At 41.9% G+C, this 16,559-nt stretch overlaps 1 protein-coding gene across 6 annotated transcripts in view; it reads left to right on the top strand.

Annotated features, from left to right (window-relative positions):
- The first annotated feature begins 1,041 nt into the window (after positions 1-1,041).
- MARCO (macrophage receptor with collagenous structure) overlaps positions 1,042-16,559 on the top strand; it is a 29,845-nt gene continuing 14,327 nt past the window's right edge. For 2 of the 6 annotated variants that reach the window (XM_083490487.1, XM_083490486.1), the window contains exons 1-8: positions 1,042-1,182; positions 4,590-4,929; positions 5,965-6,066; positions 11,346-11,570; positions 12,447-12,491; positions 13,563-13,595; positions 14,249-14,302; positions 15,061-15,105. In XM_083490487.1, the coding sequence (XP_083346613.1) occupies positions 4,830-4,929; positions 5,965-6,066; positions 11,346-11,570; positions 12,447-12,491; positions 13,563-13,595; positions 14,249-14,302; positions 15,061-15,105 (604 nt within the window). In that variant the 5' untranslated portion in view covers positions 1,042-1,182; positions 4,590-4,829. The remainder of the gene's footprint in view (positions 1,183-4,589; positions 4,930-5,964; positions 6,067-11,345; positions 11,571-12,446; positions 12,492-13,562; positions 13,596-14,248; positions 14,303-15,060; positions 15,106-16,559) is intronic. The other 4 variants (XM_083490485.1, XM_083490484.1, XM_083490489.1 and 1 more) reach the window with 3 other exon arrangements.

Raw genomic sequence — 16,559 nt, 5'->3', positions numbered from 1 at the left:
AAGTCTGGGGTCGCCAACTTTTTTAAGGACCATTTGGATTTCTTTTCTTTTTTAAAAAAAAAATTATTAAAGATTCATTAGTTTACAAAAATACGTGCATTGTCTCTTTTTTCAAGTTGTGTTTTCTACAGATGTTACATTTGTTGTGAGACATTAGTGTCACATACAGTGTTAGGTTAGGAAGAAGAGGGGAGGAGGGAATGGTGAGTGGGATGGGGTCGGGTGGCAATGTTTCTGTTCTTCTAATTAGTGTATGTGTGGGGTTTTCTGTCAGTGTCACTTGTGTGGGTTTTCTTACTATTCACATGTATTTCTTTGGTGGTGAGAGAGGTTGGGGGTGGCCTAAGGTGTGGTTGGTTGTCTTTGATTGGCTGTAGTGAAATTTGTTTTTGTGTGTGAGTGGGGTATGTGTGTGTTTTTGGATCAGGTTAGCCATATTGATTCGTTGATGGCCATGGGTAGGCAACCTAAAGCCCAGGGGCCGCATCAGGCCCAATCGCCTTCTAAATCTGGCCCGCGGACGGGAATCAGTGTGTTTTTACATGTGTAGAATGTGTCCTTTTATTTAAAATGCATCTCTGGGTTATTTGTGAGGCATAGGAATTCGTTCATTCCCCCCTCCCCAAAATAATCCGGCCCCCCACAAGGTCTGAGGGACAGCTGAAAAAGTTTGCTGACCCCTGTAATGTTGGCAGATTCATCTTGTTGGGTTTGTTGGATTTCTGAGTAAGTAACACCTTGGTCACTTTCCTCCCACTTTGCCAGATCAACAAACACACACACACCAGAGATGAAAAGAGAGATATTGCATGCAGAAACATTCACACTTTGCAAGTGTATAATATACCTATATAATATGTTCATACTGTTCATATTGTGTGTACGCCACATTCTTGGTTTACACATTTCTGGATTTCCCATGGACTACTCCCTGCCATGGATACTTCCTCCCAGGAGCTGGTTTTTGGTACTCACAGGACATGCAGGAAGCTACGATGCTATTAATAAGCTTTCTGCTTCCACAAAACCCTACGCCTAAAATCTCAACCTGAGTCAGCACATTTTCTTCCTTTATTTAGCAACCCATTTCACAACAGCAGTCAATGAGTTGCTGCAAATGCTTACGAGAAAACAGATTGTCAAACCATGCTGCAGAGGAAAGACTACACATGCAGCTTGAATGTGAGATTAATCTGCTGATCTCTCCCTTCTCTCTTAGCTGAGCAAAGTTGTTTCTTTGGTTACATCTTCTTAGTATTTGAACATAAAGGTTGGCGTGTTATTCAAGCAGCTTGCCATTGTATTACAATTTCAGTATGCATTTCTTAGTTGTCCAAGCACACATAGAGAGAGATTTCTTCAGTTCCGGCAACAGAAGTGTCTGATCTGCATCAAGCCACACAAACGCCACATAAATACATACAAGTCTCATTTCTTCCACCAAACCCCTTCGTCAGACGCAATGTAAACAACAACTGGGTGCTTCCAGATGGTGTTCCTTGCGAGATAAGTGATCCTCATGCATGGTTTTTCTTCTTCTTCTTCTTTTCAGTGCCCACATGACACCATTGCTGTCAAATGCCAACCCATATTTCCCCTTATTTAATCAACATTTATCCTTTCAGATAAGGTGGGGATCTGATAAACAAAACCACAACTGTTGCCAATGAACACCGTTTATGCATTGAGCTTTGTGAATGTTATAATAATAATAATAATAATAAATTTTATTTATATCCCGCCCTCCCCAGCCAAAGTTGAGCTCAGAGCGGCTAACAACAGTAAAAATAGCACAATTTACATAAAACAACAGTCAATTAATTAAAATACATGTTGCTGCTTTTTTTTTTTTTTACAGATTCCAGAGTTAACTCCAGCGCTCAGGGTACCAGCTGGGTTTCTGCACTGCTTTCATTGTTTTCTATGGCAGTGATACCTCCTGTTGTGCTGCTTTTCACTGGGTTTCGTTCAAAATCCACTTTGTTAAATTCTGCAAAGCTCACTTGAAAAATGGGAAAGTGGCAGGAAGGGTTGTGGCGGGGGATGAGGAAAGGGGCTTCCACAAATCACTTTCTTATTACATTTCTCCATCTCTGTCCACATAACAGCCAGGTTTGATCAGCCTTCTCCTCTGTGGAACCGATTGATTTGGTTTATTCTCCAAAGGCCCTCTTCTAATTGTCATTAGTTAGTTAAGCAATTAATTTAGAGCAGTATTGGTCGAAATGTTCAGAAACTAATCTGTTAGAGCCACAGAGAGGAAGAGAAATCAGGCAAGGTGGTACTTATTAGAGGAGCAACATCTGTTGCTGCCAGGACACCAAATTACAAAAGGCAACATGGACACAATTACCTGAACTCCATCAGAAATAATAGGCAGGGGTAGCAGACAGCAGAGGTTGAAAGCAATCTGGTTTGACTTGGGGAGCCCTGCCAAACGCACCCATGGAAAAAGAGAAATCAGAGCAGGGAGCCTTCTGCCTTGTAGAGCTTTGGCCTTCAGGAAGAGTTGAATGTGGGCTGCATTTAAAAAATAATAATGGAGGAAAAATATAAAAATTCTATAGGAAGCTAGTCCAGTTTCAGTGGCAGGAAACGTTGGCCCATATGACCTATACATTTTTGGTGTGAATTCTTATTTTGAATAACTGATTCTGCAAATTTTTACTATTTTGCAGAGGTTTAGTCTTCTTGTGCCATTTATTGGATGAGACAAGGAGGCAGAAATTTTACAGAATCCCCCACAGTCGTACAGAAATCCCCCAAAGAATGTCCATAGCACAAACGGATGATGCTAGCTGGTACCTCTTTCTCCCCTTCTGCTTTAGCACTAAAATGCTAAATCAGCTGTGTAAGCTGTTGTTGGTTCACAGTATTCCATTAAGTGCTGTGGGGCTAGTTTGGCACACCCTGAAATTTGGAGGTAATGTCGCAAATTCAGGAGTAAAGGATATGCTTTCAATTAAGGGACATGTGAGAAGCCCAGTCCCATGAGTCTGTTCTTTCAAATCCTCACCGATTCTATTATCAGCTCAGTCATTTTACAAGAAATGGATCATTGTCTGAGAGTAACCTTTTGCTCTAGCCATTGAATACTAAAATCTTTCACACATTAGTCACATGAATGCGGTTCCAAGTATAGAAAGGGGCAGGCACAGTGCCGGATTTACGTAGAAGCTAAACAACAACAACAACAACAACAACAACAACAACAACAACAACAACAACAATAATTTATTATTTATACCCCACCCATCTGGCTGGGCTTCCCCAGCCACTCTGGGTGGCTTCCAAAAGAATATTAAAATACTATAATACATCAAACATTAAAAGCTTCCCGAAACAGGGCTGCCTTCAGATGTCTTCTAAAAGCCTGGTAGTTGTTGTTCTCTTTGACATCTGGTGGGAGGGTGTTCCACAGGGAAGGCGCCACTACCGAGAAGGCCCTCTGCCTGGTTCCCTGTAACTTGGCTTCTCGCAGTGAGGGAACTGCCAGAAGGCCCTCGGTGCTGGACCTCAGTGTCCGGGTAGAACGATGGGGGTGGAGACGCTCCTTCAGATATACTGGACCAAGGCCGTTATAGCTATAGCTTAGGACCCCACTCTCCTGGGGGCCCCCCAAAAAAATTAAAGGGGGGGACTGGATGTACATTTCCAATTGTATTTCAGTTCAACAATTAACTTTGATAAAATAAATATTTTGTTATGTGCAAATGGCTTTAGATACCTATTAGGTCCATAAATCACCATATACTCAACACACAAAAAACAGCGACAATTTGTTGTTGACAAAGGACAGCTGGACATATGAAGGGCCCCATTACCTTCAGTAGCTTAGCCCTGGGCAAGCAGGCAGCCACACAAAATGCATGGACACGGCAGGGGGGGGGTGAAGCAGGCACAACAGTGCAGCTACCCCCTCAGCACGCTCTTCTACATGTGGAGCCCTTCACATAAGTGGGGAGCCTCAAGTTGGGGGGGAGGTATGGCCCAGTTTTGCACCCTAAAAGTTTTTGCCTGCCCCAAACAAAGCCCATTTATTTATTTATTTATTTATTTATTTATGCATGCTAATTTCAACTAATAGTATTTTAGTATTAGTTCAAAGGGTAGGTGGGCTGATCCAGCGGGAGCATAAATACCAGCCTGTCTGCAAAGTCTCTGCTATGCCACATTAATTATCTGAAGCCTGCAAGTTAGGCCAATCCAACAATAATGCCTTTTGAAATATATTTTAAAAAATCTAAAAAATTGTCCAGTAGCACCTTAGAGACCAACCAAGTTTGTTCTGGGTATAAGCTTTCATGTGCAGGCACACTGTGTATCTGAAGAAGTGTGCATGCACATGGAAGCTTATACCCAGAACAAACTTGGTTGGTCTCTAAGGTGCTACTGGACAATTTTTACATTTGTTTATGATTATATTATATTATATTATATTGAGTGCATCAAACCAACGCGGCTACCTCCTTGGATCTGGAATAATGCATTTGTTACCTGAAAGTTTTATAAAATGCGATTCACACTGACAAATCAAATTCACATCATCGTCATTTTTAACACACATCTTTTTTGCTTTCTGTATTAAGACATGCATTGACCAACCTCCTTAGAAGTTTTGGAGGAAGTGCTGAAGACGCCACATCAGAAAGTTGTTGGGGGTTTTTTTTGTTGGTTTTTTTGCAAGTCTAGTACAAAATAACCTGAAGCCAACAGAAAAGGTTTGCTTAATAGCACACATTCCCAGCAGATAAAGCTCAGAAACCCCTTCTTCTTCAGTGCCTAAGGTTATCCTGGCAAGATTGTAGTGTGGCTGTCAAAATTTGATCATGGACAGCCTTGCTGGAAGTGTTAAAGATACCGGATCCTTTACATTTTCGGACAGGATGAAGTTTTCAGCATCTGGATTTACACCCTTTGAAATAGATGGTAAAGTATTTTCACTGTTTCATAATGATAGAGACTTTTAAAAGCACAATATCTCAAGGCATTTTACTAGTGTTCAAAGGTGTTTTTCTTTTTAAAGGTTTAATTGGGATTCAATTGCATTAAAAACATTGTCTTATTTAAATTTGTGCCATTGACAAATTTAGCAGAATATGGCACTGAATGGTTTAACAGCACAACCCTAACCATGTATACTCAATAAGCCCTATTGAATTCAGTAGCCCTTACTTCCAGGTAAGTGAGGTTAGAGGATTCCTAGGGACCATTACTCACTTTATTAATGTCTATGTGCTTCACATTAGTTAAGAATAGCATGCACGTACCGTATTTTAATCAGCCCTTCCCCACAGCATAACACACAAAAATCACACTTATGCTATTTCTGAATATTTCACTAAAAACAGTGTCAAGTTAAATGTGATTACACAGCATGCCAACTGACACAAGCTGTGTATATATTTTATACTGGGGTATGCCTTCCTACAAGCAGATGTTTCACTGTGCTTTAAAGGAAGAATTAATTTGTCTTGCATTTCAGAATGAAGGATATATGAAGATGGATGCTTCCATAAAACAAGCTTTTAGTTGCCTTTGTTGTATTTCTGTGGCCAGCAAAGGGAAAGAGGCGAAGGACTTGAGTTCACACAATGGTTTTTTTGTTTGGGTGTAAACATTAGCTAAACATTCAGTGAAACATGCTTTTCACTCTCCACAGCCCTATTTGCCGTTCTGAGAACCCAGCAAATGGAAAGTTTGTCTGGAAATACAACCAAGTTGAACAAAGTTATTAAAAAGTACTATATCACAGCCTGCTTCTGCATGAATTCACTGTCAGCTTCAGCCATGCGGCTTGATAGGATCCCTATTTATTCAGAAGCAAGTAATTGATTTTAACTCTCAGTACTTGTGCGTAGGGCTGCAGCCTTAAACAGTAACACAACACATTGGTCACTCGTTTATAAGCCAAAAGGATGGAATATCAATTCTTAGTGTGTTCTTTCCTCTCCAAAACTTTAGAACCCAAAGGCCAGAAAAAGACTTGCAAAAGGTGCATTTCGGCTCTGGTTACAATATACCTGATTCTGCTCACTGCAGGCTTTGGACTGTTGGCCTATAAAGGTAATTGATTTTAAATGCTATTTCCTGTCCTGAATCTAAAGATAAAAGATTGTGCATTGGTTATATTTTAAATATCCAATCAGTAAATTTGTTTCCAGAAAGGAAACAACCACCAGGACAAGAGGTTAGATGGGGATGAAGGTTGCATCATTTGCTGAAGACCTAAAATGTGTGTTGTCATTTTTAAAAAGAGTTTTAGTCAAACCTTTAAAAACTCAGAAAGAATGGCAGTATAAAACACAAACACACACACAAAAGAGTTGTTACAAGGGTTGCACACCACCCCCAATCTCTGCCATGGCAGCAAGATTCCAGGGGGTTCCAGGCACTCACCCAGGGTCATGTTTCCACTGGGAATCAAAACACAGTCTTTAAGAGATACGGTTTATTTAACACGTATTTACAACCTGGGTACAGGTGGAGGGAGTGCAGAGTTAACAGCATTCCCATCCCAAGAAGGGCTTGTCCTTTATAGCAGCTGGGCATTGCATCCAGAGGCTTTCTAAGCACCACCTCTGTGCCTCTGTCCCAGCTTGTCTCCAGCCAGCCCCCGTGGCATCTGCCTTTCAGCTCCCTCCCCAACACAGAGTTCTCCCCACCTCCTGCTTCTCCTTCCCAGAAAACCCCTTGCCAAGCAACTCATCCCCCTTTTCCTGCTGTTCGAAGCCTAGTTTTAAAAGGTGATGATTTCCCTGTATCCTATGTGATCGGTTGGCAAAGACCCATCAACACTTTTTGTCATGCTTAACGGCTTCCATCCCAGATGAGGCCCTGGCCTGGAAAGGGAGCTTACCCTGTATTTTTCCACTGGACTGCATCTTCCCTTCAGTACTTCATAAACCAGCTAATTCTTACCCCTTAATTAATTTCTAACATTCACTAACTCTAGCAGTTATGGAACGGTTCCCTTCCACCCTCAAACTCTTGTTACCCCAGATTTGTAACAATATATTACAACTCTAAAAGTCCCAAGCGTGTAACGTGTTTGTGAAAAACAAACACAAAGGCTGCTCAATTCACAGAGGCCAAATTCCGTACATGCGAGGAAATAACCCTCAGACCTTTTGCCTCCCAAGCTATTTCCTCAGATGTTCTCCCATCCAGCCACATGTTAGACAAATTTGTCATCTTAAGGACCCTGGTGACAGCTTGGGTAGGAATGGTTTCAAGTGCTTCTTATCCTACAGGTTGCTAGTGACTTCTTCGTTCTAATGCAGAACTGTTCAGAATATACTGCTGGGGTAATTAGGAATTACAGTATTGTACAAGCCTATTCATCCAAATGGCATCAGGCACTGGTCTTGAACTGGTGGCTCCTGTGACCAGATCCTATATCATAGCTGGATACAAAGTGTGTCATGGTAGTGATATCACCAATTTTTCTTGCTTTTTGGTTGACTTTTTTGAAATAGAAAGAGGGGGAGAGAAAAAAGAACACAGGGAAGAGGGAGAAAGGAGCAAGGAGTAAAAATGATGACAAACAGAACATGCCTGTCTTGCCATATATGGTAAAATAGTCAAAGAGGACCCCATACTGAGGGTTGAGGTTAAAGTTGGGTCATGGGACTCAAAAGGTTGAAGGCTGCTTACCTCGGGGACATTGTAAATGTCCATAAAGCCACACAAATAAGAGCCAGCCCCAGCTGCATGTGCTTCATTTGATTCCTTACCACTTAATGCCTCACGGCTGAGGCCTGGAGTATCCGTCGCTTGCAACAGCAATGTGGCTGCTCCAATATTGATATGGGTAAATGTGTGGAGCAAATCTATCGTGTGTGATGGGGATGACCATGTGGTTTTCTACCATGCCAGCATCTGGTACTTGAGGGGGCCAAAAATGCTGGTGTGTGGAGACTTCCGGGTCAGCGCCATCGGTGAATGGCGGAGTTCCTCCGTTCGGAGGAACGGGCTCCGTGGAAACTGGGTCGTCCCGCCGCGGCGAAGGTGGGGACCCGCTAGAAATCCCAGGCGGAGGAAGCATGGGAATGTGGGGTTTGGCAGGGCACCAGGAGCGCCCCCCTACTCGCAGGGAATCCCATTTAGGGGCTCTGGAGCGAAGTGGGGTGAGAAGCGCGGTGCTGCGAACTGACTGCTACTTTCACGGAGTGAAGCCGCACAGCCATTGCTGGAGAGCGCTGACTTTTTCCTGTGGACAATTGGATTTAAAACAAGTACCCGTGAGTAGAAACGGAAAATTGGATCAAGAAATTTCTTAATTTGGTAACGAAGCGGGAAGGTTCAAAACAGGAAGTCTGCCTTCCACTTTTTATATATAGGCTAAAGCAAAAACTTTGTAAGCTAAAGCCTGGAAAGCTGTCAAAAAAGTCTAAATTTCCTTCATTTAGAATTACTGAAACCCCCTTGGAAGCAGGAGAAAAGGGGGGGAACTTTGTTCAACCCTAGCAGGAGAGGGAGTGAAGAATGATAAGCTTCCACCGTCTCTAACCTGGGAACGGTGTGTCAGAGACAGAAATTGTTGGAGAGGTTCATTGACTGTCAATAGAATATTTTGACAGATAGCTAAAGAAGAGAAACAATCTGATTCCAATGTTGCCTTTTGCATTTTAAAGAAACAAAATATCTGAAAAATATCTGAAAAATGAAAGTAATTTTCCTTTGTTGGACTTGCCTAAAAAAATGGATACAAATAGAAATTGCCTCCTCTAGAGGGAGCTTGTCAAATTGTTGCTGCAGTACATTTGAGGGCTCAACAGATGTGAGATTAAGACCGTGGGAACAGGCTTTTCTGACCTTGACTAAAGATGAGTTGGAAAGAAGAATGGGTGCTTGCCTTATGCAAGACAAGTGCTCTGCTGGAACAGATGCATGAGAAGATGGACTTGATGAATGAGAAAATGGATTTGACTGTTGCAGTTAATAACTGTGGGCAAATAGGGAATATTGATACAGAAATTATCCAGGGACCAACTCATGAATCTGTACTGACTGGGCAAGTGCAGAAGATAATGGAGGAGGATGCGGTTGCACCCCAAATAATACAAATGGAGAGTCCCGAGGCCCTACAGGAGTATGAGCCGTTGTCATTGAAGATTGAAGTTGGAGTGGGCCAGAGGGCATCTGGAGTTGAGGAGGTTCCCAACATTGGAGAGACCTTGGAATATGCTTTTAAATACTTTTTGGACTATATTGAGGATTGTGGGGAGTGGGACTGTGGGGAATGGGCGGGTTTGATGAAGGGAGATGGAGACAATTTTGGCTTGGAATCCCCCAGAGGCCTACCCCTCAATGAGAAAGGAAAGAAACTAAGAAAGAGACCAACAAAAGACAAGGAAAAGGACAAGTATAAACAAGAAGAAGAATTGCAGAAGGGACATGGAAGAGACTTAAGGGCCTCGGACATAAGGCTTCCAGGTTGATGGACTAGATGGAATGGACAGTAAGGACTGACACGATCCGAGACCAGGAAGAATGTTGGATGAAGATTGGAAGAAAATTTATAAAGAAAATTTTCTATTTGGGGAATGGGCTAAAAATTAATGAATACTAGGGGAAATGTTGGAATGAAATTATATGACTTTAGCAGAAATGATACCAGGAGTAATGTATATTTGATAACTAAGATTCAAGCTTTAAGGTGTTTTAGGGTAAGATAAGGTTAAATTAATTAAGGTAATGTGAATAATAGAATATGGGGAAAGATGGAAAGGATTGGTTGAGTTAATTATTAGATTATTAGTTAATTAGATTAGATTATTAGATTATTAGATTATTAGTTAATTATTAGATTAAATTAGGTTAGGATAATTTTTTTAACAAAAATTGAGAAAGATGGAAATAATTTGCTGAAATAACTAATTAAACTAGAATACAAAAAGGGAGGTGTGAGGAAGTCAATGAAACAAGCAAATGGAAGTTTTAGATATGTAATCTGGGATTTGTGTTGTTTTCTTTTTTCTTTTTATCTTTTTGCTGTATTGTTGTATTGGTTTTTGCTGTATTGTTGTATTGGTTTTTGTGTTTTTTTCCTTTTTTTGTCTATTACAGTGTTGCTTTTTAATGTTTCCCCCCCCCTCTTTTTATAATTCTGAAAACTACTAATAAATATTATTTTTTTAAAAAAAGAAAAAAGAAAATGCTGGTGTGTGTGAGAGAGAGACAACCAAATTGCCAAATCTGACCACAAGATTGTTGACCTTTAAACGTTATCCCCTTCCTTTGCCACTGCAGTGGGCCAGAGTGTGTGAGGTGATTCACGGTCCGAAAGCATTGCGCATGGGGTGCTATGGAAGTTCTGTCCATGGAGCACAGATGGAATCCATCACTGGATGCTCTGTTCCTCAAGGCATGTGTTCACTTGGCCCCAGCTGTGGAACAAGTGGCTTTGGGCTGCCACTATCTGCCCCAACTACGTTATAGCTTTTGCATGATCGCCCCCTCCTAAGTTAATGAAGTCATAGGCAGTCAATAGCAAATGGATTAAGAAGGGGGAAGTGGCCTTGTTGTGGTGTGCTAGCCTTACTACTGTGTGGACACAAGAAGTGGGGGAATTTGTGCCGTCCGTCATCGTTCACACTATAAGCAATAGGCAAACAGTTGCACAACCATATTTTACATGGCAGTGGTAACAATAATAGATGTGCTGCTGGAGAGTGGGGTGGAACCACATTCTCCCAGGTACAAAACACTATGACACCGAGGCTCACAAAATGTGATATCCTTGCAGTCTCTAGAAAATACATCTCGGCACATAGGAGCCTGACTTATAATGAGTCAGAACATTCTTGCTCAGTATTGTCTACCCTGACGCGCAACTGGTCTCCAAGGTTTAGGACAAGGAACATTCCCAACCCTACCAGGAGATGGTGGGGATTGAGCCTGGGACATTCTGCATACAGGACAGGGGTTCTGCCTCTGAGTTATGGCCCTTTTCCGTTGCACATTTGCTGCACTAAAACCTGGCTCTTGAAAAGACCTTGTGACTCTTAGATTTGGATAAAGGGGGAAGTTCTTCACTTTAAAATGCAATCCTATACATGTCTGCTTAGCAGTATGTTCCTTGGCGATTGGGTTGCAGTCTTAGTATTGCATTACCATATTAGGAAAATAACAAAATGAGTGTAGAAGGTTAACGATTGAATAGCAGCTATTAAGAAAGAGGCAATGCACATGATTCACTTCCTCCTGGGCGGCTCCTGCAGACTAATCAGGATGCTGCCTTCTAGGATCCTACTTGCCTATTGTTCTAGGATCCAAGCTCAGTACATAACAGACATCATTGTACTTTACCTATGTCATGATTTCTTCTCCTCTACTTTCAGTCTATGAGATGAGCAAAGACTTGGAAAAGAACAAAGTCAACTTACCTTTAGCAGAAAAACTGGCGAGCTATTTTGTCAATGACACCATCCTTGCCAATGATATTGAGCAAATGGAGGCAATCTCACAAAGACAAGGAGACAATTGGATCAGAAATCTAAAGGAAGAAATTCACATAATCAAACTGAGCAACCAACATTTACAATGGAGAATGACCAATTTTACAGGTATTTTCTTTCTTCTCCTTGGCTGGACATCATTTGGGGGGGGGGCAGTTAATGTGTGAATAGGCATTTCAGTAACCTTCCCATCCAATCTTACCTGTTTCACATGAACTACACAAAAGATAGGGTGTTTTTTTTAACAAAAAAGCAAGGGAAGGGAAAGAGGGGAGGAATCAAGATGTGAGGAAACAGTATATATACACACAACGGGAAGGTAAAGCCAATAAAACTAATCACCAGTGGTTATTGAGTCCATTACAGGAGCTACTGCCCTGGCTGGCAATTAGGCCTTCCGTCTTATTGAATAAGTCATTAATGCAATCTATAATCGGTGTTTGAGCCTCTCGGAGAAAGGAGCCAGTCTCTCTAAGACAATTTGTAGTGAAGAGAAATGCATGAACGGCTCATTCAATAAGGCTGAGGCTTGCTCCAAATGGTACCTTTGCACTACACGGCTCTCTGGCTTCACAGTGAAGGTATGTATGCTGAAACAAAGAAAGTGTAGTGCTCTGATGCAGCCCAGCCCATTGTCAGGAGCCCAGTCCTGTTTCTAAAGCTGAGCTTGTCAATAACAATAGCCTGGTACTGTTCAGGGTGTGAACTGCAGCATTAAGCAGTTTCATGTGAAAGTCCAGCTCACTTACTCTAAGCCTGTATAGCATCCTGAGGGCAAGCATGATCAGAGTAAATTTGGGGGAGGGGGAAACGTTTTTTGGACTCCCCATTAAAACAATTGTCCTCTTCTGCTACAGTTTTCACTGAAAGTAATGAGCTGGTGGAATTCTGCCTAGAGTTTGTTCTTTTAAAGGTTTCATTTTAACTGTAGACGTCTTCTGCCATTGGTAGGAGATTTCTAGTAGCTATCAATATCTGTTTCAGAACAACTGGAAAGCCACGCACTTCAAGGGCCTCCGGGACCTCCAGGTGGGTGGAAACGCATCATTTTGAATCTCTCCATCTACAGATCTTGCCCAAGTCCTATGAAGCAGCTGCAGATGACCCAACAGCCCTATTTGATTGCTGTCATTTATTTTATTTTATTCATATTTTATTATTTACTCTCAGACAAATATATGACAAATAGCATAAACAGAACGTACAATTACAATCATAAAATTTACAAACCACAAAAGCAACTGATATGAGAGTACAGTGGTACCTCGGGTTACATATGCTTCAGGTTACATACGCTTCAGGTTACAGACTCCGCTAACCCAGAAATAGTACCTCGGGTTAAGAACTTTGCTTCAGGATGAGAACAAAAATCGTGCTCCGGCGGCACAGCGGCAGCTGGAGGCCCCATTAGCTAAAGTGGTGCTTCAGGTTAAGAACAGTTTCAGGTTCAGAACGGTCCTCTGGAATGAATTAAGTACTTATCCCGAGGTACCACTGTAACTAAATTCAGCATTCACCAACACAGAAACAAGGGCCCGATAGGATTGCAAGTTCATATGCACAACACAGTTTCACATGACATCCAAACCAGGAATCTGTGGATTAGGGACAACTTCCAAACCAGATTATGAAATACAAACCAGGCTAGGAATGAGCACATGGCTCATTTTTTGTACTGTACAATCTTGTGTTGAGATTGTGGTGCCTGAATAGGACCACTGAAAGATGCAGAAATATATTTGATGTCACATCTTAATGAGTGAAAATTTACATCTTCAATAAAATGAAATAACAGGCAGGCAGGCAGGCAAACAGGGTTTAGTGTGAAACCCATAAAAATTATGTGGCTAATATGTGAGGAAAGGTAAGATAGGAGCTTCAGCCATTTGCAATAAGTACAGTGTATTCGAGTTGCAACACACACATGTTCTGGACATCTTTTAGGAAGTAAAGGTGAGAAAGGAGGCATCAGCTTAAGAGGAAGCCAAGGAGAGCCAGGACCAAAGGACAAGCAAAGAACATGAAATCTCAAATCTTCAAGGAGTGGAGGGGGATGGGGATCAATATTTCACATTTTTGACATGCTGTTGTTGTTTTCAGGTGCAGGATTGCCTGGACCAAAAGGAGAAATTGGTAATGTTGCTTGCCCACCTCTGGCACTATAATACCTGTAAACATTTGGGCAATTCCCTTGAACCCACAATTGAACGGAGGCACTTCAGATAGTTTTTACACTGAGTCTATGGCAGGAATTGTCGAAAGGGATGAGCAGCTCTTCTGTGGCCCTATAATGGAGATGTAGCGCCTTTGCAAGCCTGTAAGGAAGACATACATTTTTAAATGAATCAACCGTACTTCCTAAATGCTCCAGCAGAATCCAAGGAGAGTAGAAGGGAAGTTCCTTTGAGTTTAGGAGGAAAAGCGATGGGAAGTGCATGGCCACACCTCATTCTGGATAGAGATGTTAAACTCAAGATAGGAGCCCTTCTTTTAAAGAAGGGGAGGAGAAAATTGGATTGAATTGGAGAAAAGAGTCAGGGAATATTGATACTTTGCTAACTCCTCCACTGTTCTACTGCAATCCTCGTTTCTCCCATCCATGTTTCTCTCTCCAGAGTTCTAGGTGTGTGTTTATATAGTGACATGCCCTTAGTGATATTTGGAAAGGGTCTTCATATCCCATTTTCTATATAAGTTTTTTGGTAAGTAAATGCTACTGTAGTCAAAGGGACCCACTTCAAGGTAGTTGTAAAGAGGACTGCAACCTCAATATATTTATATTTTAGGATCTCCAGGGATGAGAGGACCTCCAGGTACCCAGGGAGAGAAGGGCGATACAGGTAATGAAAGAAGAGCTGTAGAAACAAATGTTGAAAAGCAGGTGAAATTCCACCTCATTTGCTTTTCAAGCTTACTATTATTTATAATAATTTTTATTAAGTTTTCAATTTTACATTTCAAAATAAACATTTTACAAACTTTAAAATATCCAATGACATCCATTCTTCTTTTTTCATGTTTCATTTTACGTATCATACATTCCTGCTTATTTTACTATAATCATTCAAATCAGTTTCCCACTTTTACATCCCTCAAAAATTATTTACTCTGCTGAATTGATCTTAGTGTTGCCAGCATTTTCAGCTGTATAGTTATTTTCCATATAGTCAACTCATCGGTTTTTTTCATTTTGCAATACCATATAATTTAACCTCCACCTAAACGAAGAACATTTCTCACCTGTTAATACTGTTATCAAGATGGCATTGTGATCAGATAATGTCTTGGGTTGAATGTCTACCCCTTTTACCATACTTGTTAATTTTTCCAAAGCCAAAAAAAGAATGTACAATTACAATAATAAAATTTAAAAACCACAAAAGCAACTGATATGAGAGTAACTAAATTCGCCATCCACCAACACAGAAACAAGTGCTTGAAGAATTGTTTGCATTTGAAAAAAGTAAATTGGCAATCTAATGGATGCTTAAGTCGCCATATGTCAGTTAAGTCAAAACTGGACACCATATCAAAAAAGGCATTTGATAATTTCCCTTCTTCTCCACTTTATTATTATTTCTCTGTATTTTTATTTCAGGAACCATGGGGCCAAAGGGTTCAAAAGGAGAGCAAGGACTGCAAGGTAAGGCCCCTTCCACTGGCTTGCAATGGGTGAAGGCATATTAGGTGTAATGTCAGCAGCATTCTGATGCACATTGAGAAATCTTCTTTGCATTACACCATTGGCACTACCAGAGTAACTGAACCAGTATTATGGCAATAATCCAGATTAGAGTAGCCACTGTGATGCCCTCCAGGTTTTGCCAGACTACAACTTTCATCAGTCGCAGCCAGTATCACCAATGATCTGGGATGATGGAAGTTGTAGGTCAACAGCATCTATCCCTGATATTGATTTACACCAGCCTTCCCAAACTTGGTGATCTCCAGATGTTTTTCACTATCATTCCCTGCATTCCTGACCATTTGGCTATGCTGACTAGGCTGGTGGGATTTGTAGTCCAAAATCTTCTGAAGGGCACCAGACTGGGGGGAGGCTGATTTACAGCAATCTACCCAGTTGTAAAATGCAGGGGCGGAGAAAGGGGGGCAGTGGGGGCGGGCTACCCTGAGTGTCACCGCTGAGGGGGGTGACAAAATGCCAGGCGGCACTCACCACGGGACCTGTAGTGTGCCCGAGCCATGTGTCTCTCCTGGGAGTGACACGGTGGCTTGTGTGACTGCAAGCTCCCCACTGCTCAAATGGTCTACCCACCGCCTCCCCCTCAGCTGTAGGGCGGCTGAGGGGGAAGAGGCAGGCAGACTCCTCAGAGGCCCTGTGGAGCATCCTGCCTCAGCTTGCCCCGCCCCCACGGACAGTCGGCCCCACCCCTGGGCCCCACCCTGCACACCACCTCAGGAGCCCAATCGGCTTGCTCCACCGCTGGTAGAATGTGCCATTCTTATTGTTTTCTCTTAAAATAGACCCCTCCCCCCAATTTTGTATATGCACATAAGAACTTTGCTGGATCAGCCCAGATGTCCACCTAGTCCAGCATTCTGTTTTCAGCTGTAACAAGCCAGATGTCCCTATGAAATTCACAGATTTGGCATGGAAATGATAGCTATCCCCTGTGGTTTGCCCTCACCTTTGGTAATCAGAGGTAGCTACGATTGTCTCTGAACATATAAGTCCCCTCTAGCTTCCAGAGCTAACAGCCATTCCTAGATCTACCTTCCATGTGCACGTTTATCCAAATGCATGTCAAGTTGAGAGTGTCAATTTTTCAAGAATTAAGGCCAAGCTACAAACCAGTAAGGCATATTTACAACCACCCAGCTGGCAGTCCTGCTTTGAGCGAGGATTCAGACAACTCAACCAAGGTGATAGAACAAAACGCACAGCTGCTTAAACTAGGAGAAAGCAATGACTGGAAACTAACAGGACAAATTTCAGATGACTTAGAAGACTCAATGGCTGTGTGAGGACCCAATAAAAGGTCTGGCTTCTGACAATCAGTATGTCATAAGATGCCATCACAAGTAAGCCAGTTTCCTCAAATTGCAGCTTTCATGTGTCCTGGGAACAATTAACAT

Source organism: Podarcis liolepis (assembly GCF_965112155.1).
Source record: "Podarcis liolepis genome assembly, chromosome: 1".
Classification (NCBI taxonomy): domain Eukaryota; kingdom Metazoa; phylum Chordata; class Lepidosauria; order Squamata; family Lacertidae; genus Podarcis; species Podarcis liolepis.
This window is presented reverse-complemented; position numbering and strand designations above follow the sequence as displayed.